The 27,423-nt window shown below is 37.4% G+C and overlaps 1 protein-coding gene across 2 annotated transcripts in view; it reads left to right on the top strand.

The window, feature by feature from the left end:
- Positions 1 to 27,423, top strand: part of DIAPH3 (diaphanous related formin 3) — a 486,334-nt gene that overhangs the window by 107,034 nt on the left and 351,877 nt on the right. For both annotated transcript variants that reach the window (XM_058548276.1, XM_058548275.1), the window contains one exon: positions 6,963 to 7,093. In XM_058548276.1, coding sequence (XP_058404259.1) covers positions 6,963 to 7,093 — 131 coding nt within the window. The remainder of the gene's footprint in view (positions 1 to 6,962; positions 7,094 to 27,423) is intronic.

Below are 27,423 nucleotides of genomic sequence, written 5' to 3'. Positions count from 1 at the left end.
CTGTACTTGGTCATTCCCATCAGCGTGTAAACATGGTGTGGTTTTCCCTACACCCTCAAAATCACACCAGAAGTTCCCCTTTAGCTACTGCCCTGGTTCTTTGCTCCCATTTACAGAAAATCTCAAAAGAGTTGTCCATTCTTCTTGCTATCTCCCCAATCCACCGCTCAAGCTGCTCTTGTCAAGGTCACTATTACTGGTAGATGGTCTCACTCAGTTGTTGAGACCAAAAACTTCAGCATCATCTTTGAATTTTACTTCTTTCACACCTCAATCCAAACTATCAGTAAGTCTTGTCTGACCTTCCTTCATATTGAGCAGATCTCATGCCTTCCATCACTGGCATGTTATACCAGGCTGCTGTCAACACTTGACTAGGCAATGCAGTAGCCTTCTAATTGGTCTCCTTATTTTGTATTTTGCCGCGTGTAGTCTGTTGCTACACAGTAGTTAGCATAATCTTTAAAAAATGTTTATTAGATCTTAGCATTTCTATGCTCAGTATCCTCCAATGGTTTTCCATCCACTCAGAATATAAAACCTAAAGTCCTTACTATGATTTATAACACCCTATCAGGGGCCAGTAAGCTTTTTCTTAAGTGGCCAGATAATAAATATTTTAGGCTTGTATGTCACATATGGTCTCAGTTGCTTCTGCTGCTTTCTCTTCCTCCCTCTTCTCCTCCTTCTCTTCTTCATTTTTATAAGCTTTTAAAAATGTAAAAACCATTCTTAGCTCAAGAGTCATACAAAAACATTTGGCGCTCAATCTGTAGTTTGTCAGTTTCCTGCCTCCAGGATCAGGCACCTGCCTGTTTTGTCTGTCCTTGTCATCTAGAACTCTTTGTCATGCTCCCTGGGATTTAGATGAGTCTTCTTGCTGTCCTGTGAATATGCCAAGTTCATTCCTGCCTTGGGGCTTTGCGTTTGATCGAACTGCCCTTCTCCCGGAATTCCCATACCCCCTCCTTCTCTTCGTTCTGGTCTCTGCTCAAATGTTATTTTCTCAGAGCCAAAAAGGTCATTTGCTCAGACTTGCAACTCTTAAATAGCTACCGCCCCTGTTTCTCATTCTCTTTCTTCCCTCTTGCCCATTTGAGTAGCTAGCACCACATATTGGCTTAGGCCTAAAACCTAGGAGTCATCTTTGACTTTTATTTCACCTCTGTATCCACATCATATAACAGTGTCTGGCACACAGTAAGTGCTCAATATATCCTTTAAATAATAAACTAGAATTAAAGTTATCTTAATACAGAGTGGTGAGTGTTATGAAAAAGGAATCCATAGATGGGGGACTCAGTTTATGTGGCTCATAAAAGTCCTGTTCCGGGAAGTTAGTCTCAGCCGAAATCTAACTCACATCTAAGAGTAGGCCTGTGCAAGGATGTAGTAGTGATGGTGAGGGTTTGGGTAAGAGGGGAGGGTGTTAGAGGCAGTTCAGAGGCCTCTGAAAATACAGAGGCCTTTCGGCAATAAATTGTTCAAACTGAGAAAACGTAATATGGCTGAAATGAAGAATTATTTGTAGCCAAAGAGTTCCGTCTGTTTTTCCCAGTGTTTATTGGTAAAAATCTACTTCCTGCCTCATTTAAAATGTCGTCCACCTTCACCCCCATCCTCCAACCAAACACACCCAAAATTGTTAACAGTGCTGCTTCTATGCCTTGAACTAGAATGGCCTCAGAGACAAGATTGACAGGTTGGTCTTGGTCTTTCGTATAAATGGAACCATACACTTATATACTCTTTTTTTTGTTTGACTCCTTTAAGTCAGCATAGTTTTTTGGATACATCTATCTTGTTGCATTAGCAGTAGTGAAATTTTGTTTGTTATTGTGTAGTATTCCATTGTATAGATATACTACAACTTGTTAACGAATACTTGGGTTGTTCCCAGTCTATGGCTATTATGAATACCCTCCTGCTTAACACCTATTTGGGGAATTTGAGTCCTATCATCAGTGTAGATTTAGCTTTAAAAGAAACTGCCAAACTCTTTTCCAAAGTGACAATACCATTTTACATCTCCACCAGTCATGTACGAGTGTTCCAGGTGCTTCATATCTCCACCATTCTAGGGGGTGTGTAGTTCCCTGGTGGCAAATGATCTTGAACATTATTTCATGTGATTATTGGCCATTCGTATATATTCTTTTGTGAAGTCTTTTATCTGTCCTTTTAATTGGACTATTTGTCTTACTACTATTGAGTTGTAGGAGTTCGTTAAATGTTCTGAACACAAATCCTTTATGAGATATGTTTATCATTGGGAGAGGCAATCTCCTATGGGCCCTGAGTATCCCTGGATGTTCTTTCTGGTTATGCCAAGAATGCAAGGCTTGATTTCTCTTTATTGAGCCATTTCTCAGGGTTGCTTTTGCAGTGAGCAGCCTTAGAGGTGATGTTATGTCTCTCTGTGGACAATGAGCAGGTTTATTACTGTTTACCATAAAAATGGTGAATCCCCCAAACTTGGTGTTCTTCCCTTGTAATGCAATCCACTGCATGTGCAGGCATCCATCAGAGGGCTCTGCATTGTCCCTGTGGGACTTGGTGGGTTGGGAAATGAACATATGATAATAAAGTCCTTTGTCTCTAACTCAGGAGTCTTGTGTTTTCTGTCAGCATCCATCAAACAGTAACAGTCTAGCTTAGCTTGTACACAGGCTAAAATCTCAGACTCTGCACAGTTCTTGGCATGTATTGCAAATATTTTCTCTTAGTCTGTGTCTTACCTTTCATTTTCTTTTTTTTTTGTTTTTTGTGAGGAAGATCAACCCTGAGCTAACATCCATGCTAATCCTCCTCTTTTTGCCGAGAAAGCCCGGCTCTGAGCTAACATCTATTGCCAATCCTCCTCCTTCCCCCCTCCCCCCCAAAGCCCCAGTAAATAGTTGTATGTCATAGTTGCACATCCTTATAGTTGCTGTATGTGGGATGCGGCCTCAGCGTGGCCGGAGAAGCAGTGCGTTGGTGTGCGCCCGGGATCTGAACCCGGGCCGCCAGTAGCAGAGTGCAGGCGCTTAACCGCTAAGCCACGGGGCCGGCCCACCTTTCATTTTCTTAATGAAACTATCTTAATAAAAGAGGCTTTTGAAAAGTGGAAGGTTTAAATTTTGATGAAATCCAATTGTACAATTAGTACCTTTTGTATCCCTAAGAAATCTTTGCCTTCCCCAAGGTAGTGAAGATTTTCACTTATGTTTTTTTCTAGACATTTTACAGCTTTAGCTTTACATTTTGGTCTAGAATTTAGTTTCACTTTCTTTCATATGAATGTTCAGTTATTCCAACACCATTTGTTGAAAAGGTTTCTACTTACCCCATTGAGTAACATTGACACCTTTGTTGTAAATTGTTGGCCACATACGTTCACGTATATTTCTGGACTCTCTATTCTGTTCTGTTGATGCTTATACCATTCTAATTTGATTACTGTTGCTTTATAGGAAATCTTGAAATCAGATAGAATAAGTCTCCATCTTTATTCATTTTCAGAATTGTTCTATTTTAGGTTCCCTGCACTTCCGTATAAATTTTAGAACCTGCTTCTCAATTTCTGCAAAAAAGCTTGCTGTGATTTTGGTGGTGATTATATTGAATCTTAGATTATTTTCCAGAAAATAGATTTCTTAATATTGAGTCTTCTAACCCATGAACATGGTATAACATCTTCATTTATTTAGATCATCTTTAATTTCTCTTCACAATATTTTGTAGTTTTCAGCGTATGGATGTTTCCCGTCTTTTGTTAAAAATGTTCCTAATTTGTGTTTTTTTGATGCTATTAAAAATGATATATTTTAAAATATCATTTTCCAATTGCTGATAGTATTTAGAAATACAAATTATTTTTATATGCTGAGCTTTAATTCTGTAACCTCGCTAAATTCGTGTAGATAATCATTTCATTTGCTAATAGAGACAGTTTTACTTCTTCCTTTGTAACCTGTAGGTCTGTTGTTATTATTACCTTGTTGCAGTAGCTAGGACCTCCAGTATAATACTGAATAAGAATGGTAAGAGCTGACATGCTTCTCTTGTTCCCAGATTTAGAAGGAGGAACATCTTGGTTTGACCAACATGGAAACTATAGCAGATGGGAGACTTTATGAATGGGTACATAAAATATCCTATTCCGTGTCATTAAAGCAAACAAAGCATTATTAACATTTTTGGATGCTTGAACTCATCTCTGTAGGAATTTTGCTAGAAGGACTTCATAGAATGTGGGTTCAGTTAGCTCCCATTTCATGGAATGACATCTTTTGGTTCAACTGATTTTACCTATAACTATAGTCAGAGGATGAGAGAGTAGAGATTCCAATGTTTTAAGATAATTAAATCCTTATCTTTCATAACAGAAGTTCAAGGCAATATTAAAAACTTACAAGTCTAAAAAGATCAGAATAAGCATATAATTGAGACATATTAAGTAGCTATCAGAAGAAAAGGAATTAACATTAAGGGAATTAAAAGTGATTGCCTTTGTAAGATAGGGCTAAGAGGTGGGCAGGTGGCTTTTTATTTATTTTTTAATCTTTTAATATCACATTTTTAATCCAAATGCACTTATTGCTTATTCTTATGTTTTAAAAGTATTTGCTATATGGGGCTTGCCCAAAGTATTTACTATATTGCCCAAACAATATATGAATTGTCTAAGAAAACAATTCATGTATTCAGTTTCGATTTATTTTGATTCTACCAAAATCATAATTGTTTCAATGATAAATTCAGAAAGAACTACAAAAGATCTGGTTTAACCTCCATTGATATATATATTTGGATAAAAATATTGGCCTGACAGCATACGTAGGAAACTTGAAAAATGATACAAAGAAATTATAAGCAACCTACATGTCCAATAATGGTGGTCTAAATCAGGTAAGTAATGGTATGTTAACAGTCTGTAGGCAGGAAAAAAAATCATTTTCTTTAAGACTTACCTATTGATATTGGGATATGTTTATGAAATATTAGTCAATGATAAAAGTAGCCTACAGAACAATACGTATCATATAATGTTTTTGTAAGATATGTGTTATATATGAATATGTATGGAATATTATGTACATATCTTTGAAAAAAATACTTTAAAAATAGAAATATCAAATTAATGGTCATTTTGTGGTACTTTTTTTCCCTGTTTTTCTGTTTTCTCAATTTTCTGTGTCAAACAAGCAATACTTTGGTAATTTAAAGCAAAAAAAGACATTGATAAAAGCTATGTTGGTACAAGTTTGAATATATTCTCTTTTTAGTGAGATATAATGTAGTTAGTGATAAAAAAAATTGGATATTCATTTTCAGCGCACTCACTGTTTCATTTCTCCTTTCAGCTTTATCATTTCATTCTCTTGAGATTTTGCCACTGAATTTTTCTTTGGTAAATTACCACTTTGAAAATGGCCTGTCTTCCCAGAGCTAATTTGTTTTGCATTATTGGGAATGTTTTCTTGTATAACATTATAGCAAATTAGTAGAAATGAAAAGAAATGAAAAATGTATGTAATTTCCTGCCATCCCAACTCATTTGCTTTCGAACATCTACAGTTCCTTTCCTTTCCCTTGGATGTGTAATCTTCAATTTAGATAGAAATAATTCTGGACTTAATTGTTTGACATCCTCATTTCTTATCCGGACCACATATCTACCTTCTCAAAAGGACTTTCTGCTTTGATGCTTCTCATCTCAGAGTAAAAGTTAAAGTTCTTTCAGTGGCCTATAAGCCCTCCAGTCCCCTCTGTCACAACTGTTTCCCAGATATCTGCATGATTAGTTTCTCACCTCCTTCAGACTTTTATTCTAACACTCAAGTTCGAGGCCTTCAGATTCTTCTCTGTGAGGCTTTCTTTGATCACCCTATTTGAAATAGCATCCCACCTCCTATGCTCCTTATTCCTCTTCCCTGCTGTTATTTTTCCCTGTAGCACTTACCACTATCTACGATGCAATATATTTTCATTGTTTCTTTCATTTATTATGTGTTTCTCTTTATTCTTCCCTGTGGAGAATTATTGAAGCTCAATGCAGGCAGGGATTTTTGTCTCTCGTTCAGTGCTCTTATTTTCAGCACTTAAAACTGTGTCTGGCACTTAAAAGAGAATTAATGAGTGAACTTGAACTCTTGTAATCCATATTTCAATACTGCTGCCAGAATGATCCTTCCAAAACTCCCCTGGAAAAGCTAATCGTATAGTAGCTCCATCACTCCATCTTCTGCTGTATCTTCAGTTGTGTGTGCTTTTGTTTTTATTCTTGGACATGCATGTGTGTTATGTTTTAGTCTGGAAGGTATTCCTGTTTAATTCTTTGCCTCCCTAACTCATACCTTCTCCCTGATACTCAGGCTTCCCACATGTGCTCTGCCAACTCAGGTGTTCCTCCTCTGGGTCCCTGGGTACCGTGTTATAGGAATTAGACTTCACTGAAAAGTACTACTTCCTTGCTTGTGTTTCTCATTCCATGCTTAGGTTTTGATAATCTCTGTGTCTACAGTGCCTAGATCTAGGTGCTTCATGATAGTTGAATGAATCAGTGACTTAACAGCTTTTTGTGTTACTTGGAATATTACTTTTAATAGGGTCATTCTTGTATTGAGTTCTGATTTTTATTTTGCATGTGCCTAAAATATATTATCATATTTTAAGATATTTTCTATGATATATACTTCGTTGTTTCCATGATATTTTAGATTTGAAAAAGCCATTATTTTAATTTGCAAATGTTTTGATAGTATGTTACTATCTTTTGTGGATACTATGGTTTATGAATTTATAGATTTATGGGTAGAAGTAAGGAAATCATTCCCTCAAAATAATACTGCTCAAAGTAGTTGCGTGCAGCTGTTAATATGAAAGGTGGGATTAATGTAATTGTTATTTTAATGGATAGTCTTTTTTAATGGATAATCTTCACACAGCATGAATTCAATTTTTTTTGACTTATTTTACAGGGAAGTCTTAAGAGAAGTCGGCACATCTCACCTCAGGAATTCATCTATGAACTGAAAATGTGGTCTGCGGATGAGAGACTTGTCACGTGCTTGGAGTCCCTCCGTGTGTCTTTGACTAGTAATCCTGTGAGGTAATTTATAAATCTCAATATCATCAAGGCATGTTACTAAATTAGACATATGTCATGAATGTGTCATTTTTGCTTAATACTTTCTTCATGGCACCTGTAAATACATGGCTGTTATACCTCAGCTTCTCAAGGTAAAAATTGAATGTATAATATTTATATACATGAAGAAATACAGTCTCAGGGCCAGCCCCATGGCTTAGCGGTTAAGTGCGCGCACTCCGCTACTGGCGGCCCGGGTTCGGATCCCAGGGGCGCACTGACGCACCGCTTCTCCGGCCATGCTGAGGCCGCGTCCCACATACAGCAACTAGAAGGATGTGCACCTATGGCATACAACTAGCTACTGGGGCTTTGGGGGGAAAAAAAAAAGGAGGAGGATTGGCAATAGATGTTAGCTCAGAGCGGGTCTTCCTCAGCAAAAAGAGGAGGATTAGCACGGATGTTAGCTCAGGGCTGATCTTCCTCACAAAAAAAAAAAAAACAAAAAGGAGAAATACAGTCTCAATAGTATTTTTGTGTTTATTACTGAGTGATAAATAGCCTATGGACTTTAAAAAAAACTCATTTTTTTCTTAGAATTTTTAAAAACTTAAGGTGTTTTAAAAAGAGAGTTTCTAGTCATGATTGCTATCAGTTTAATTTGTATATATCCTGGCAGATTCCTGTTTGACATAGCGAGAAATAAAATTTATTTTTTTCTTTATTGGAAATGGCATCTTTATAGGATCCCATAGGTTAGTGTTGTCAGATTTAGCAAATAAACATACAGGATGGCCAGTAAAATCTGAATTTTATACATGCTTACCCTGAAAAATTATTAGTTGTTTTTATGAAATCCAGATTTAACTGATGTCCTGTATCTGGCATCATTACTATAGGTGTCTCTCTCAATCAATTTTTAGACTTTTTAGCCCAGCATATTTTTGAAAAATTTTAAGCAGAAGTTGTTATAAGATATCTGAGCAGTTATAGAATCAGAATTTCAGAGCTGCAAGGATCTATGGTGGATCAGTGTTGACTTCTTATTGTGTAATAAATGAATGCTTATTTCTGCATAAGAATACATCTGTATGTCTGTATATGTGTGTGTGTGTATATTTGGAGGGCTAGAACGACAAACTGTGACTGGATGTTAATGGTCTGTAAAAGAATCTATTATTCTCTCTGATTAGTACTTTTTTGGACTTTTCTGTAGTTAGGCTCTAGTAAGAAAAAAATCCTTGACAGTACAAGTATTTAAAACAAAAAGACCTGGGGCCGGCCTGGTGGTGCAAGTGGTTAAGTGCGCACGCTCCACTGTGGTGGCCCGGGGTTCGCCGGTTCGGATCCCGGGCGCGCACCAACGCACCGCTTGGCAAACCATGCTGTGGCAGCGTCCCATATAAAGTGGAGAAAGATGGGCATGGATGTTAGCCCAGGGCCAGTCTTCCTCAGCAAATAAAAGAGGAGGATTGGCAGATGTTAGCACAGGGCTGATCTCCTCACACACACAAAAAAATAATAAATAAAAAAAAATTAAAAAAAAAAAAGACCCAACCTGCTGAGACATGCAAGTGAGTGAGTTTTAACTAAGGAGTATGAAGAGTGAACAAAGAGTCTTTTTAGTATATTTCAATTTTATCTTTATTTTTCCATATTTTGCTGCTTCCAACCTGTTCTCCATACTGTAAACTAATGGTGGCCTGAGACCAAGGACTTCCTGTGTCTTATTTACCTCTCTTTACCAGGCACAGTGCTTAGCACATAGAAGGTGCTTGGTACAGATTTGTTGATTGAAACAATGAGGTTTAATTTTCACCTCCTTCAGTCTTACCTTGGCTATTGTTAGAAACTAAGTTGAATGAGGAATTTATTTGACAGGTATAGTCATACACGAAGAGGTCTGGTCTTCAGTTTAGTCTCAACCTTTGTTAAATGTATTCATTTAAAAAAGTTATTATTGAGTACCTGTCATTTTTCAAGTAGTATCTTAGACGTGGGGCTTGAGTAAATAGCAAAGCAGATCCAGGCCCTGTTCTTATGGAGTTCAAATGTAGGAAGACAGAGTATTTTGGGGTTGGTGGGGAATACACTCATTTCTCAGTTTATCTGGCAGCTACTGGGCATTGGGGATATTCATGGCTTTTCAGTATAATTAAAACTAGACCTTTCTGGGGTGGCCCTGTCGCCTAGTGGTTAAGTTCGGTGCGTTACACTTCGGCGGCCCAGGTTCAGATCCTGGGCACAGACCTACACCACTTGTCGGCAGCCATGTTGTGGCAGCGACCCACATACAAAATAGAGGAAGACTGGCACAGATGTTAGCTCAGGGCGAATCTTCCTCAGCAAAAAAAAAAAAAAAAAAAGAAAAGAAAAGGAAAAATAGACTTTTCCTTTATCTTTTTCTCTTTGTCCTCATATTTTGAGTAGATGAATATGATAGCAAAAGAAAAACTGAAAGGTTTTATGAATTCAAGCATTTACAATGGATACAATTATTTATTGTAATTTCACCTAAAAGTACTGGGGAATAATGCTATATATCTCTTTCATTTGAAACTTATTTAAAAAAAACCCCCAAAACTTATGGAATTATTTCCCCCAAAATGGCCAGATCTAGAATATATTATAAGAAATCCACAAGTGCTGTGGATATTTTCTATGAAGTAGTCTTTTTAATTGAAAAAAATAGGGCCGGCCCCATGGCTTAGCGGTCGGGTGCACGTGCTCCGCTGCTGGCGGCCCGGGTTCAGATCCCAGGTGTGCACCGACGCGCCGCTTCTCCGGCCATGCTGAGGCCACGTCCCACATGCAGCAACTGGAGGCATGTGCAGCTATGACATACAACTATCTATTGGGGCTTTGGGGGGGGGGTGGGATAAATAAAATCTTTAAAAAAAGAAAAAAATAGAAAATCTTATCATTGGAGAGATTTTTCTGAAATCATGGCACTTTATGTAGACAGAAAATTGAAGAGATAATCGAGTCTTTCTGTGTCTAGTGCTCCAATTAGAGAAAACTTGAAGTTATACCTATGATCAAATCTTTGGACTTGGCTGTTAGTTATGATGTGTCTGTTGATAAAGTCAGTTTTTCATAGCTTCTTTTTTGTGTACTGTATGTAACTAAATTCCAAGAAAGAAGGAAATCTAATTTTGTAAGCTTTTGAGATCATTGTTAGACCTGTGGTATTACTGAGAAAATTAGAGTTAAAATTCTTTCAGTGTCTGTGAATAGAGTTGAAAAAGAAACAAGTGAACTGATTAATAATGGTTCTCCAGTGCTGGTTTGGGATCAGGATTTATTTAAATCAAGAGTCAAGGAAAAAGTAGGAGGTCCCCCTTACATTGGTTTCCCTTCCCCTGCAGATATGCAATATTTTTAGAGCCATTCATCAACTTCTGAAACTCTGCATAGCAATTATGAGCCATGTCAGCCTTTTACTGGATAGTGAATTATGTGAAAAGCAGTGTATTAAATACCAGATTCTTGGCCTTGCTTTATGAAGAGTTGATCTGTTTGAAGTTTTATTGATTATTCAATTTTTTTGGTGCAAGTTTTGAGCTAAAAGCACAGTTGCTTTATTTTCGCAACACTGGGACGATGACCATCTTCTTCAAATTTCCAAATACAACTTTTAGTGGATCTTGACATAGTCAACAATTATGTTTGAGCTATCGAATATGTGGGTTTGGAAACGTAAAAAGGTAGATACTGACATCGTTATGATTGATATCAAGCATTTTAGTCCATACCCATCTGTGGATACAGCAAATGAGTTCTAGAATGCGTCTTCATTTTCTCAATTTGGTGCAGCTGTCAAGGACGAGATTTCTGTCTCAGAAAATCCAGTCTTATCAGGTCTTTGTGTTTTGCCATTTTAGGCATAATTTTCCTTTACTGGTGGTTAACATGCATTTTGTGGTTTACAAGAAATATTTTCACACTAAAGTTAGCTTTCTGTTAGATTTCTAAGGAGGTTTGGAACTACGTTTGATTAACTATATAACTATAGCTTCATGAATGTCACTTTGGAAAATTTTGCAGTAAAATATGTTTACCACAAAGCAAGTGGGCAGCCTTTGTGTGTCATTGTTCCGTTTAATCAGAGTCAGGTTTGGAATCTAGTTTTTCTGCGTTTCTGGGCTTGAAAACACAAATCCGGTGGAAGAGTTTAACTTTGGAGTTGATGAACTTTTTGTGCCATGTACCACATGTGTGAAGAGAGAAATAGAAAAGCTTGCGGTAAGCAGCAAGATCAATGGACTCAGTATCAAGATGATCTGAAGGAAAAAAGTCAAGATAAAAAATTTGGGGGTATAATACCTTGACTTATTTTAAAAATTATTTTTATAAAAGGTTAAATATATCAAAAAGACTATCCTAACAGTAAAACAGGCACCCACCTGCCTATTAATGAGGTTAAGATACAGAGTGTTGCCTACAAGGTTGAAGCTTCCATGCATCCGTCCTTAATTCTACATCCCTTTCTCCCGCTGTCCTGTGGTAACCATTTTCCTGAATTTGGGATTTATCATTTTTTTCTGTTCATTATAGTTTTAACATACATGTATTCTTAATTAATATATTATTTGCTTTTATATCTTTTTGAACTTTAAGTGGCATCATCTTCCATATGTTCACCTGAGACTCGTGTTTTCCCCTCAATATTATGTTTCATAGATTTATTATGCTGATGTGTGCAGTTACTCACATTTCATCACAATTAATCATTTTTATACCTTTATTTTTTCTTATATTTTAGGAGAATTTATTGTAAATAGCATATGCATGCTTTTTAAAAAAAATCCCATCTGACAATCTTTTGTCTTTACCTGGTAGTTTTATCTTTTTGTATCGTTTGTGAAAATAAATTAGAATTTATATCTGACATTTCATTTTGAATTTTCAGTGTATGCTACTTTTTCCATGTTCTTTTTCCCCTTCTTTCTTGTCTGTGATCTTCCTTCTCCTTCCTCTTCCTCATCCTTAAATTCTTTTGGCTAGATTTTTAATTTCTCATTTCATTTTTCCTCATTTACTACTTTGAAAGACACATTCACTTCTGCTGATCCTGAAAGAGAAATTTAACATGCACACACTTAAAAAGGAAATTTAACATGCATGCACTTAAAGGGGACAAAAATAAGCAATCTCTTTTCTTTTGAACCTAAGAATACTTTAACACCAATCACCCTCTTGATTTGTGTTCTAGTTTTGTGTGGTTTTATTGTTTTTTCTTTTTCGTATTATAAATTAGCTATTATTACTATGGAGTTATACTACAAATACATGTACATGTATCTATGTTTATGCACACTTATATACTCATCATACTTTTTTGTTTCATGTACATTTTTTCCTCTGATTATTTTACGTTTGCTTCAAGTATATCATTAAGTTCCCTTGGTGAGAGTCTGTTGATGGTAAAACACTTTGTCTGAAAATGACTTTATTTGCCTTTACTTTTGAAGGATAGTTTTCTTAGGTCATGAAATTGAGAGATTTTAGATTTCTTAGTACATTGAAAATATTATTTTCTCTTCTGCCTTTAATTTCTGTTTTTAAGAGTTTGGCTCCTTATCTAAAACTCATTCTTTTCCAGGTAATCTGCCTTTTCTCTCTGTCTGGTTTTATACTGTTTGTCTTTTTGGTATTCTATAGTTTTATGTGTCTAAGTAGAATTTCTTTCTTATTTATCCTGTTAAATGTTTTTGGTCTTCCTGAATATGATTGATGTCTTTCATAAACTGTGAATTTCAGCCATCATCTCTTTGAATATTGACTTTTTCTCTATAACTTTATATATATTAGACCTTCCATCTCTGTATACCATTATTTACTAACCTCTTTATAGTTTCCATCTATTTGTCTCTCTCTACTATAGTCTGGATATATATTTTTTTTTAGATCTTCTAGTTTCCTAATTGTTTCTTCACCAATGTCTAATCTGTTTAACTTACACATTGTATTTTAAATTTCCGTTATTATAATTTCATCCCTATAATTTCTCTTTGGCTCTTTTAAAACTCTTTCATTTTTCATAGTTCTGTGCTCCTCACTTATTTTTTTAATCTTCTTTCTTTAAACATATTAAATATTATTTTATAATCTACATATACAATTCTAGTAAATAAAGGTTTCCCAGGCCTACTCCTTTTCTTGGTTGCTTGTTTTCACCTTTACTCATATCTTGTTTCTTTGTGTGTTTTGTAATTTTAAAGTGGGACCTCCTGTTCCTTGGAACTTGGAGATTTATTTTGAAGATACATTCTGTTAGAATGAATTAATGTTTTTCTACTGCTGGGAGCACAAGGATACTAATGACCTAGGACTACCTGAAACTAAAATTACTACCTTGAGCTTTTTTTGGACCACACAGGTACCTTACCTGTGTCTGGCTTGGGTTATGTGTTACTAGAACAAATTTTCCTTGTTGTCCTTCTTTATTCGGCAGGATAATTTCTAGGTCACCTTCCTACTGAAAGTGTGACCCTTTGAGATCCTCACTTTTTGCTGGTGTGTCCTAGGCTGATGGTGGCCTCTCTGCTTTAGCTCTTGTCCCTTTCACTCTGCATGGCTATCACAAAGGAAGTGTTGGATTTTCAGGGCTTGGCGTGTGTCCCATAGAGCCAATGGGGCTTGAGTCTGGCTTACCTCTCTGAATTCCTCTATTTCAATCTTGCTTTTAAGGACACTTCACTTTCTTGTCATCTCAGATACAAATTTAAAATGATGTTTCAGTGATGCTTGTTTGGAGCGTGGCTGTGGATATCTAGTTTAATACCAGGAGGAAAAATTCAATAAGCCTTTTAAATTATAAAAGCGTTACATTCTTATGCCAAACATCCAAATTTCTCAGAAGGATACAAACAGAAAATTTTGTCATTTGATCATCAGACCCGCTGCTCAATGGTGAACTCCTGTTAATAGTTTTGTGTGTGTCTTTGCCCCAAATTTTTAATGCATATGTTAATATGTTAGTATTTATTTTAAATTGTTTTTATCTTAGTCTGTTGATTTTTTTTTTCATTTTGGTTTTTTTTTTTTTAAGATGAACCCCAGAAGTTGCAATTTTATTGCCCTGCAGGATATTAACTAGTTTTGTACTTCAATTAGCGTTCTTCTTCTATCCTTTCTTTAAGCCTCTAAAAATACTTTGATTTTTCTAATTCTTTTTGAACCAGACTCACCATCTTGCTGCTTCCCTCATTAATGAGGTAAGTAAATACTTGACACTACTGACTTTATTTGGACAAGCAATGTTTTTATATTTTTTGAAAATCATGCTTTGACATTAGAGATTTCTGGAATGTGTTTAATATTCCTTAGAAACATCCTAGAAATTCATAGAAGTGGTGAACCTGGTAAAAGTGTGGGCTTCCTACATCCTCTCTCCCTCACAGGGTTGGGGGAAGGGACAATGAATTTGATGAAGAGAATGGGTGTTCCCTGAGTGAGGAAGTCTTTCTGTCCCTTGTCCATCTTCATGGCCAATCCCCCCAGGACTTCGTCCTTCTACCTCACTTGCAGAGTCCCTCCTCTTAGTCAATGGATTCTATCAGTGATGTTGTGGTGGGGTGAGGGGTGGTGCAGGTAATTCAGAGCACTCAAACTGAAACATCCAGAAGTCAAACATTTCTCTTACCAAGATGGACCTCTTAAAGCTTAATAATACTACATGATACCTAAATAATACCTAAAGAGTCTCTAGTGCTTTCCTCGGTCTTAACAAAGATGCTTTCCTAGGAAGTAACTGAAGATAGAATCAGAATCAAACTATACATACGCATACATGTTTATGTGTGTATTGTATATATTGTCAGGGTCCTAACAGGAGAGAAACCAGAGAGCATTCTACAGTTTTTTAAAAAATTAGTTGATACCAGGAATTGGTTAAATAGGTGATAGACTGAGAGATCACATAGGGACAATGGGGCACTCCAAAGATGAGCAATAGCAGGAAGCTGGTCCACTCCTATGCTAGAGAAAGAGGAGAAGGCAGTGTTCTGGAAGCTCGTGGGCTGGTGTTGAATCGCAGAAACTGGATCCATGGGGAAGATGCAGCTGTTGCCAGAGAAACTGCCACGGCAGAGAGAGAGGGAGAGAAATACCCTGGTTAATGCCTTCTTCCCACCTTCCCTCGGGCCAGCCTTAGTTGGGAGCCGTTGATTACAAAGCTTGGGAACTGCAGCCTGCAGGGTCAGCCCCTTTGAGACAAGAACAGAATTGTAGAGCAGTGAAGGAGGGGACTGAGAGTAAATGGGCCATGCACTGGTGCATTATTTTGTAGGACTCATAATAGGTCAATAAATGTTAATTTCCCATTTCTTCCAGTTTTTAGTTTCATTAGCCGTTTAGGTTCTTATTACTAGGAGATGTAAAGAACAGTGCTTTTATAATAAGCTCCAGGACCTTGAATCAGATCAAAAACTCGCTAAGAATACAAAAGGCCATCCTGCTCTTGATTTCTTGAAACTACCTTGATTTGAGGATAGTCAACTTGGTCAAGATAAATAAATGGTCACTCTGTCAGTTCCTACATTTACTTCCATACTTTCTCACTATCTTTCTCTTTTGCTTGGCCTCGCAAAGATCTTGTCTGGTTATGACTCATCTCTAAATCCCACAAAAAAAGACCTTTTACCATTTATTCCATTTCCTCTGGTACAATTGCTGTCCTGTTTGACACATACAAAATACTAGGTTTTGTGGTGGTGCGAATTACACCCCCTTTCTGCCTGTGAGTTCTGAATACATTAAAAAAGTAGATATGGAAGTGAGAGAAGGAACAAAATATCAGCTTTGCTGCTGGAAAAGCTATATCAAAGAGCACAAGTGGGCCTTGATGGTGAAGTACACGTCTTACTCTGCCCACCTCTAGGAATAGAGAACAGATAATGCAGGCCGAGGTCCCGCATGCTCAGTGTCCTTATCCACTTTCCCCAGTTTCATTAATCAATCCTCCTCCTTGGGGGATATTCAAATAATGAGGGGGAGGGAGTGACTAGAAGTAATCCCCAATGTTCCTTTCTGGGGAATATAGTAGAAGGCCTCTCCCTCTGTAGACATGAGAGGAGAGTATTAGGGTCTTATTAATAACATGCTCCAATTTACTTTTATTCCTATGACATGTTTTGGAATTTTAAATTAAGACATGAGATATAAATTTTTTTGAATTAGCCTTAGAAATTAACAGTATGTACAGATTTATGGTGATATTAATAGTGATAATTCTTTTTTTTTCTGTGAGGAAGATCAGCCCTGAGCTAACATCCATGCCAATCCTCCTCTTTTTTGCTGAGGAGGACTGGCACTGAGCTAACATCCATGCCCATCTTCCTCTACTTTATGTGGGACACCGCCACAGTATGACCTGACAAGCGGTGTGTCAGTGCGCGCCCGGGATCCGAACCTGGGCCGCCAGCAGCAGAGTGCGTGCACTTAACCGCTACGCCACGGGGCCGGCCCAATAGTGATAATTCTTGAAAGGGGCAAGAGGAATAAAGGTTTTCCTAGGTGATATACGTGCTTGTATTTCTTTTGTCTTTCCTTTTCCTTTCTCTCTAATTATGGTGCCAGGGAGGCAAATAATGCAGGTGGCTCCACATTTTCTTTCCTGTGCTGTTCAATATGGTAGCCACTAGGCACTTGTAGCTATTTAAATTTAATTAAAATCAAATAAAAAAAATTCAGCATTTGAAGTGCTCAAGAGGCACATGTGGCTAGTGGCTACCATATTGGGCAGCACATATAGACCATTTCTGTCCATAAAAAATTCTATTAGACAGTGCTGCTTAAACATCTTAAGTTCTTCTTTGTAGCCTCTTACTTCTTTGAATAAATACTGTATGATTATTATATTCTTATAGTCTTATATCAAAGGATATAGTCTTATAGTCCTGTATCAAAGGATTATGAGAATATATAAAGGAATTAAAGTCTGAAAGATTAAAAATTCTTTTTTAAAACCTCCAAGGATGAGTGGACATTCATATCAAGAGAGTCTTGAGAGAAGACAGGAGTGGTCTAAGGGAGGCTGCCTTCAGCAGGGACTGCTATCATGGCAGATAAGGCTAAAAGAGTGGGCTTCATACCAGCCATTAAGAAATAGAAAGGGAGAGGAGAGGCACGTCTGACATGCAGTGCTATAGCTATGGTCCGTGGCGGCCTTCAGTGTGGCTGCCTGTAGCCAGGATGAAGGAATCAGCAATACGGCGTGTCAGAGAGAGAAGTCACAGAAACATTCCGTATCGTAGGTTAAAAATATTACTGGGGTGCATATTTTTTTAACATAATTTTCCTCAGAGAAATGTGCTTACTTTCTCTCTTAAAAGGATTTTTTCCAGGTTGTTTTCAAATAAGTTAAAGTATAAGATAGGATGTTAATATTCTTCCTTTTATTTAGACGCTGCCGTATATCTTAGGGTATGCCTTGTATTATTTATGTCTAGATTATCATTGAAGATCCATAACTTGTATGACAGTATTGCTTATTAAAGAAATATTTTTTGAAAATGCCCTCTAATTTTAGGCCATTTTGCTGTCCTTTCCAAAGTACTTTAAATGAATGAAATATTAATGAAAAATGCCCTGAAAGAAAATAACTATTAATGTTTTTAAATGAGTACTAACGATATTTTTAAAGGGCAAGCCATTACTTTCGAATGCTTTCACAGTCCTTCCAAAGCAATGTCATTTTTCTGAGAAACTCTCCAGAAGATCGAATGTTCCCTACTTGTAGGAGGCTTTCTCTTTTGTGTACTGTTATTCATATGATAACTTGGTTTTGGCTTACGGATGTATTAAAATGTGTTATAATTATTTGGTTTCAAAGTTAACTTTACCTGTATCTTAAAAGCTTTGACTTTGAATGTAAGGTTAACAATAAAAGTGAGTACATTGAAAATAGAGTAATTGCTTTTAATAGAGAAATACATATTTTCTGTACATCGTGAATAGGAGCTGTGTAGCTCAATTTATACTTGGTCTGAAAGGTCCTAGAATTGTAAAGTGCTCCTACTCTATTTTAAAATATAACTTCCCAGTCTATTTAAAATAAAATATAAATTGCCATTTGAATGGCCAGTATTAATTTAAAAAACATCTATTTGAATGTAAAGTCAGTCACAATGTAACATAGGATCTCAAATCTTCATTTTTAAAATAGAATAGTTTGATAATCAGACATAAAAGGAAGAATATGTGACTGAGAACTAATTATTTGAAAAGCTTAGATTATTGTTTAAAAGACAACAAAAGATAGAGTGTTGTGCTGTAACAATTTGGGAAAAATACTGCTATTAAATATAAAATTTCTCATAGATGTAGAGGTGAGATATCAGAAACTTCCCTTCTTTTCAATGATAATTGTCTATGTTTTTAGAGAATGTAAACCTTATGTGTCCAAATCTATAACAGCTATCAGTATGTTATGTACTGAATATTTTGGTTTCTTTGGCAAAGATAAATATTTTTAGTGGAAAAATTTTTGAACTGTAGGCACTAAAGCTCCTAGTTATTTAGTATCTTACATACAAAGAATCTGTATAGTTTTGTCCTTACACTAATTTTTTGGCCTTGTTACTTTGTGTTAGAGTCTTGCTAGGTGAGTTAAATAAAGAATTTAGAATATGATGATCTGGGCCGGCCCCGTGGCTTAGCGGTTAAGTGCGTGTGCTCCGCTGCTGGCGGCCCGGGTTCGGATCCCAGGATCGCACCGATGCGCCGCTTCTCCGGCCACGCTGAGGCCGCGTCCCACATACAGCAACTAGAAGGATGTGCAGCTATGACAGACAACTATCTACTGGGGCGTTGGGGGAAAAATAAATAAATAAAATCTTTAAAAAAAAAAAAAAAAGAATATGATGATCTTTGTCTTGGTATCCCCTAACATATCTATGCATAAAGTAATACATAACTATACACAAAGAAATAGATAACTATACATAAAGGCCTTAACACAAAGGGAGGCATAATATGAAGGCAATAGAAGAAAGTTTTAATTTTTATGATTCAAAAACCCTTGTAGAGTAAAACTCAATTTTATCGTCCATATTGCCTGTGAATTTCTAGTTCTTTATTGTGGGACAATATACATCAGAAAGAAATAGATGTAGTTTTCCATATGTTAAATGTTTTTTATGTTAAAGTTCATAAAAGATAACAGAGAAGAATCACCCACCTTTAGAGTTCGAAGCACTAAAGTCACCTGGAGTGCCCTTGCAGGGCCAAAGAGAAATTAGGCTCATCTGAATAGACATCCAATAACTGTACAGTGATAGGAACATTCTACGTCTGTGCTGTTGAGTACTCACCACATGTGGCTATCGAGCACTTGAAAAGTGCTAGTGTGACTGAGGAAATGAATTTTAATTAATTTAAATGTAAATATTTACATGTAAGTAGTGGCCACCCTTTTGGACAATACAGTTTTAGAGATCAGAAATTCATGTAATTTTCCTTGTGCACTTGTTTTGAGCCTTTGCACACTTGAGTCCCTCTAGGTTTGGCTGCTCTCTCCATCATGCTATGAATTTCTGAAGGAGGGGACAAAATTTTGTTGTAGAAAAAGGGGCTCAGAAGAGAAGATCAGAGTGCATGTTAAGTGAATGTGAATAGTCATGAAAGAATAGGGACGTTAAAGCTTGAAATAAGGTGCAATGCATGAATCTCTACTGCTCATTTTTCAGGATGGGAGATCAGGTATTTTGAGCACCTCCATGTTGAAGAACTGGAAGAGGTGCAAGGGCTTCTCTCTGTCCTCATTGCTGAGATTCCATTTGGACAGAAATGTCTAACATACATCAAAGAATAAATGATACCACTGACTCTTATCCAATTAAGTCCTTACATATGTGGTATGGATAACGTGCCACTGGAGTACAGCAGAGGATGTATTTGTTAATCTCCCCATACAGTAAGTATTCTCAGGCGCTGTGCTAGGTACCGCCGTAACAAGAGGCATATGAATAGCGACCTAGAAAACAAGTAAGTAAGTAAAACAAAAGCTATCATCAGGTCAGTTAAGAAAAAATAAGGGACTAAGAATAATGGATAGAGAGCTTTTAGATGTGAGCTACTCAGAGAAAGTATTTCTGAAGTGGTAAAGTTTAAGAGACCTTAAGGACAAGGAACTAGTTAAGAGAAGCTGAGGCAGTGGTGCTGGGCCTGGAGCACCTCTTGGGCAGCAGAGACCCGGAGGTGGAGAAACAGTGTGGTGGGGAGTGGGGGGAGGTGGAGCCATCACAGAGGTGGGCGGTGGCCAGGTCATGAGGGCCTTAAAGGTCCTGGTAGGGAAATTGGATTTCTATTCTATATTAGTGGGAGGATATTAAAGAGTGTTAAGCAGGAAATGATATATTCAAACTTACCTGTTTAAAAGGATCACTCCTGGGCCGGCCCCGTGGCTTAGCGCTTAAGTGCACGTGTTCCGCTACTGGCGGCCCGGGCTCGGATCCCGGGTGTGCACCGACACACCGCTTCTCCAGCCGTGCTGAGGCCGCGTCCCACATACAGCAACTAGAAGGATGTGCAACTATGACGTACAACTATCTACTGGGGCTTCAGGGGGGGAAAAAAAGGAGGAGGATTGGCAATAGATGTTAGCTCAGAGCCGGTATTCCTCAGCAAAAAGAGGAGGATTAACATGGATGTTAGCTCAGGGCTGATCTTCCTCACAAAAAAAATAAAAAATAAAAATAAAAGGATCACTCCTGCTGCTGTGGGGAGAAGAGATTGAAGATAGGAGAGTGGACGAGGAGACCAGAAGGGAGGCGATGGCAGTAGTCACAGGGATGATGAGGGTGGCTTGGATAAGGATTGTAGTCGTGGGGGGGTGAGGAATTGGGTGGATTTTGTAGATAATAGGTAGAAACTGTAGGACATGTTGATGGATTGGATGTGTCCTGTGAATGAAAAGGAGGACTAGATTTTTGCCTTGAGCAAATAGGTCCACAGTGGGGCTGTTAACTGTGATGAAGGAAGATGGTGGTTGTTATTGGTTCCATCCATTTTTGAGGGAAAAAAAGCAAAATATATCTTTTAAACATGTTAAGTTTGATGTATCTACGAGTTTCACAGTTTGAGACATCAAGCAGGCAGCTGGATATGTGAGTCGAGCTCAGTGGAGAAATGTAGGGTGGAGATATTTATCTGTTGTTTATATGTGGATTGTAAGTAAACCCCCAAGAATGGCTGAGATCCAGGGTTGGGATGTGTGTGTGTGCACGCACGTGCAAAGATATAGAAGAGTTCCCAGAAAAAGTCCTGAGAAACTCAGGAGTTACTGTATACACGGTCCAGAAAGGGAGGAACAGCCAGGAAAAAAGACTGAGCCGTGGCTAGTGGGAAGGAGGAGAACCCAGAAAGTCTGGTTTCCTGAACCTGAAAGAGGAAGAGTGTTACAAACAGAGAGTGACAAACCACACAGAATGCCACTGAGAGTTGGAAGAAGATACTGCTGTCAGAATTGGCAAAAGGACTTTTGAGAAAAGCAATTTTGTGGAGTCTGGTGGCAGAAGCCAAATTTAAGGGAGGTGGAGTGAATGGATGGTTAAGTAGTACTGACTATGCTTGTGATGAAATCATTTGAGACCTTCTGCTAAAAAAGAGAGGAGAGAAATGGGCAGTAACTGGAGGAATATCTGGGGTCACACAAGTGAAACCCAGTGAGCAAATGGAGAAATTTGAATTAGTGAGAGTTTAAAGAAGGAGGAAACTTGAATTGGCCCTTGAAAGATGAAATCGTTTCATTTGTTACAGAAGAGGCAGTGCTGTAGAGGGAAGCATTATGAGTGAAGCTAGAAATGCACTTGATGTAATCAAGGGCAGATTATGGACTTATATTAAGTTTATGGACTGATCTGATCTATTGGACTAGTATTGGGCAGTAGTAGCAAGTATTTAGGGTGGGAACAGATGATAGAAGGCCTGAAGTGTGATGATGATTTCTCTTTTCCTGAATACTGGTTGTCAAATTAGTCTATATTTACAGCCATGTACTTAATGACGAGAATACATTCTGAGAAAAGTGTCGTTAGGTGCTTTTGTTGTTGTGCGAACGTCATAGAGTGTACGTACACAAACCTACATGGTATAGCCTACTACACACCTGGGCTATACAGTACTAAGCTTATGAGACCACTGTCATATATATGGTCTGTTGTTGACTGAAATGTTATGTGGCTCATGGCTAAAATGAATAATTCAGTTAATGCTTTCCCGAAGTAATGATGCATTTGATTTGATGCTAGGAAGCCTACTTATTAATATTTAATATGTTTGAAACTATTTCCTTTTCTACAATATATTTCTTTTAATAGTGGACTTAAGTTTTCTTTAGAGCACATACTGGTATATGTTATTTTAAATCCATAGTTCTCTTACTATCTTTTCATCTAAAGATCAAGAACTCATGTTTCTTGCATAGTGCTTTGTTTTTCATCATTGAAGTTAATTGGTTTTTTCATTTTATTTGGAATACTTTCTCTAGACGTTTTATGCCTTTGAATATGTTACAGCTAAAAAGTAACTAAGAGAATAAATTACTCAGTTTGTTACTCCACCATCTCATCTAATATTAGAAGTGGGAATAAATGACTTGTTTCAAATACATTAATTTCTTTAAAAGTCAATTCCTAGAAAATATACATATTAATTGTTGTATTTTGAAGTATAGTAGATTTTACAATCAGAACATTGTTTAGTTTCTGCATTCCCTGTCTGGCTGTGTAATTGAGCATAATTTTTGTGGATAGACCATTGAATGGGATGTGGGTGTATGTTTGTTTTGCCCTACAGGGCATGTTAATTGTTTAACAGAACTGTTCATTTTAAGTGTTTAGTCACCTTGCTAAGAGCAGGTGAAAATGAAAGCTTAAAATAAACTATAATTATATTCAGCATTGGAGATATATTACTCTGACAGAGGAATGTAAATTGGATCTGCATATTATACAGTATTAAAGCTGACCTTCTAAGTTTAAGGTATGAAATTTGTTACTTTGTCACATGTGACCAGTGATGTATTTTTTCCCCCTTTCAAGAAGCTTCTTATATTGATTTTTAGCAAAATAACTTTGTGTTTCCCTAGGCGTTTATGTAAGATTATTATTTGGGTAATTAAAAAAATATTTTTCTTATTACAAAAAAGTAAGTTCATTACAGAAAGATAAATAAGATAATACACAAAAGCAAAATGAGGGAAAATGTATAGTATCACCTACTTAGAAAGGCGCTATAACTGCCTGAATGGAAGTGTGTGTGTGTGTGTGTGTTTTTTACTGAGGAAGTCCTCTTGTTTAATGCTATTGGTTGTTTATTTGAAAAAGTTTGTTAAAGCAGGGAATCATAAAATAAGTGATTCAATTATACCATAGACATTTTTTTTTTTTGGTTCAAAATATAAGCATCCATTTTTTTCTCTAGACATTTGACGTGGAGCCGAGACCTTTTCTGGGAGTAGGCTGATTGCATAAACTGCACCCATAATGCATCATTGTCCTCGTATTGGTATTTTAAAGTGGAACAGGAATGTAGAGGCTCTTACACAGTAACCTGGGTATAGAATATTTTCTCTTTTAAAAAAGTCTTTTTGATGATGTCTCTCAATAGTTTACACTTGTGTCCACATCTCTTTCTTTTTTTAATAATTTTTTATTTATTTATTCTTCCCCCAAAGCCCCAGTAGATAGTTGTATGTCATAGCTGCACATCGTTCTAGTTGCTGTAATGTGGGATGTGGCCTCAGCATGGCTGGAGAAGCGGTGTGTCAGTGCGCGCCCAGGATCCGAACCCGGGCCGCCAGTAGCGGAGCGCGTGCACTTAACCGCTAAGCCATGAGGCCGGCCCCACATCTCTTTCTGTAGCACATTTTTAAAAACTTTGTGTGTGCGTGTGTGTGAGGAAGATTGGACCTGAGCTGACATCTGTTGCCAATCTTCCTCTTTCCGCTTGAGGAAGATTGTTCCTGTGTCCCTGAGCTAACAGCTGTGCCAATCTTCCTCCATTTTGTATGTGGGATGCCGCTACAGCATGGCTTGACTAGCAGTGTGTAGGTCCACATCTGGGATCCGAACTGTGAGCTCTGGGCTGCCAAAGTGGAGCATGCGAACTTGATCACTGTGCCACCGTGCCAGCTCCCTGTAGCACTTTTAAAAATGTCATCTTTTGAAAAATATTTACAAAGCACGAGGGTTAGTTTTTATAGAAACAGCAACTCTTTTCCCAGTGATATGTTGTCTGTTTATGTAATTTACTTAAATTATATAGTTACAATAATAAATACAACTGGCAAAAATGGATTTGAAAATGAAGCAAACTAATTCTTGGTGGGAGCAGAAGCATGTGAATGTAGGAGAGAGTAGGACATTAGCCTTGAATGTTCGTTATGCCATGGGTGTTAGTCAATGTTTCACACATGGAATGGAAACCAGTGAGTATTGAATGAGCTGATTAGGTAGAAAATGACTAAGAATGTGTTTGTGTAGCTACATGTACATGTACACATTTCCTGTATGTGAACAAAAATATATTTTTGAACAAAAATAGAAAATATATTACCCTTTCTGCTTTTAAAACTTAAGATATGTTGGCATCTTTCCACGTCAAGATTGTAGGCATAGTTTTCTTTGATTCGGGATTTTTTCTAGCCCCTGGCTAGATTAGTAGGTAGCCACCTTACCAGCTCCTTTAGCATCCTTTGCTTACCCTTGTCATAGTGTTTATTACACACTATATTAATTATTTGTTTTATTTACCTTTTCTTACTCCTCCTTTAGATTTCTCCCATCAATTCTTTATCCCTTATTATATTTATTATCTCTATTCTTACCACTCGTTTTCTTCTTTAACTCTTCTGTAATCAGAATTGCACTCCTACAGAGTTATTTATAAACTTCTCTTGAATTCAGTTCTTTAATTTGACCTCACTTCAGCAGTTGACTCTAGATTCTTCTCTTTTCAAAACTTTCTCTTTCCTTAGGATTTGTCATCTCATCTTTACTTGGTTTTCCTCTTACTACAGTCACTGCCTTTTCTTAGGTGCCTTGGTGGGAGCTTCTGCCTAGTCTCACACTTGACCAGTGGATGTTTCAGACTTGTGTTTCTGCGATGGTGGAGTAAATGTACTTTTGCCTATTCCTCCTCTAAGTCTTACCTAAAAAACCTAGACATTACATATGAAACAGCTACAAGATAGTGCATAGACTAGTAACCTTGGGACCCAAGAAACGACGTGTTGGTGAGTTCTACAGGTTTTTTTGCCAATAGACACAGACAAAAGTTTCAACAAAAGCCCGCTCTCCTAAGCCGAAGGGGCAACCAACAAGACAGAAAACTTTGACAATAACCAGTCTATGCCTACAAGATACCAGAGAAGAAAACTGGTGGGTGGGTGGCCCACCCTTGCCCACCCCATCAAAACCAAGTGGGGAGCCTGGACTTAGACCTCCAGATGGCAGCAGTGAGGTGCTCTTCCCTCTTCTCACTGGGATGGTGTCAGAGGAGACTTAATAGAAAGTCAGAACTTTTACCACAACCTAGTGGTAACCCTCTCCACCTCCCCATTGGTGCCAATGAAGGTTACATGGTGAGCATAATGAGGTATTCCTACTTCTCCCTGCCAGGAAGGTACATGGAGGCCAGGTGGGGAGCCCAGGCTCCTGTCCTCGGTAACAAGGAACCTCTCCCCTCAGGTGTCAGTGAAGGCCAAGTGGGGAACTTGGACTTCTGTTCCCACCTGGCAATATCAACTTGGTGCCTCTCCTTCCTCCAGTGGAGCAGTGTCAGAGGAAGCCTGTTAAAAACAGGATAAACCCAAAGAAATTCACACTAAGACATATTGTAGTCAAATTTCTGAAAACTAAAGACAGAGCAAAAATCTTGCAAGCAGCAAGAGATGGCACATTAGTTATAGGGAAAAACAATTCAGATGATATTGGATTTCTCCTCAGAAATTATGGAGGCCAAAAGCTATGTGGTAAAACAGCGTTCAAAAGAAGAAAGCAAAGAACTTGGTCAGCTCAGAATCTTATGTGCTGTGAAACTTTCCTTCAAGAAAGAAGGAGAAATCAAGGCATACCCAGATGAAGGAAAATCCAGAGAATTTGTGGCCAGCAAACTTAGCCTAAAAGAATGGCTAAAGGACATTTTCTATGCAGGAAAGAAATCATTAAAGAAGGCACCTGGAAATGTTAGGAAGAGAGTACAGTGTAAGTAAAAAATATGGGTAAATACAATAGAGTTTCCTTCTCTTGAATTTTCTAAATTATGTTTGATGGTAGAAGCAAAAGTTATAACACTGTGGTTTTAAATGTATGTAGAGGAAATACTTAAAATAATTATACTATAAATGAGGTGGGTAAAGGGAGGTATATTTGTTTGCTAGGGCTGCCCAGCAAAATGCTATAGACTGCGTGGCTTCAACAAGAGAAATTTGTTTTGTCACAGTTCTGGTGGCTGGAAGTCTTAAGATCAAGGTGCCAGCAGGGTTGGTTTCTTCTGAGGCCTCTTTCCTTGGCCTGCAAATGGCCCATGTCTTGCTGTGTCCTCACATGGCCTTTTCTCTGTGGCCTTGTATCAGTGGTGTCTCTTCCTTGTCTTATGAGGACACTAGTCATACTGGATTAGGGTCCTACGCTTATGACCTTAATTTTTTATTTTATTAACCTTAATTTCTTCTTTAAAGGCCTTGTCTCCAAATATAGTCACATTGTGGATTTGGGTTTCAGTTCTGAATTTTGAGAGACTGTGTTCAATCCATAATAGGAGAGAATATTTCTGCAATTAACTCAAACTTGTAAAATGATGACACCAATAGACTTGTAATACATTATGATGTAATACCTGGAACAACCAATAAAAAAATTATACAAAGAGATTTACATAAAAAACACAAATCAAAATGAAATTCTAAAACATGTTCAAGTAAACCACAAGAAGGCAGGGAAAAGAAGATAAACACGAAACAGAGCCAACAAAACCCCCAAAATAAATAGTAGACTGAAGCCTTAACATATTAATAATTACATTAAGTGTAAATGGTTTAAATATGCCAATTACAGGAGACTGACAGAATGGATTAAAAAACGTCACCTAATTATATGCTTTCTGTCAGAAATTTACTTCAAATATATCGATATAGGCACAGTGAAAGTAAAAAGATAATAAAAGGTATATCATACAAACATTAATCAAAAGAAGTTGTGGGGGCTGGCCCTGTGGTGTAGTGGTTAAATTCCTGGGCACGGACCTACACCACTCCTCAGCCACACTGTGGTGGCAACCCACATATAAAGTGGAGGAAGATTGCACAGATGTTAGCTCAGGGACAGTCTTCTCAAACAAAAAAA

Source organism: Diceros bicornis, chromosome 9, assembly GCF_020826845.1.
Source record: "Diceros bicornis minor isolate mBicDic1 chromosome 9, mDicBic1.mat.cur, whole genome shotgun sequence".
Classification (NCBI taxonomy): domain Eukaryota; kingdom Metazoa; phylum Chordata; class Mammalia; order Perissodactyla; family Rhinocerotidae; genus Diceros; species Diceros bicornis.
The sequence above is the reverse complement of the archived record's forward strand: the minus strand, read 5'-3'. Positions and strand labels throughout refer to the sequence as shown.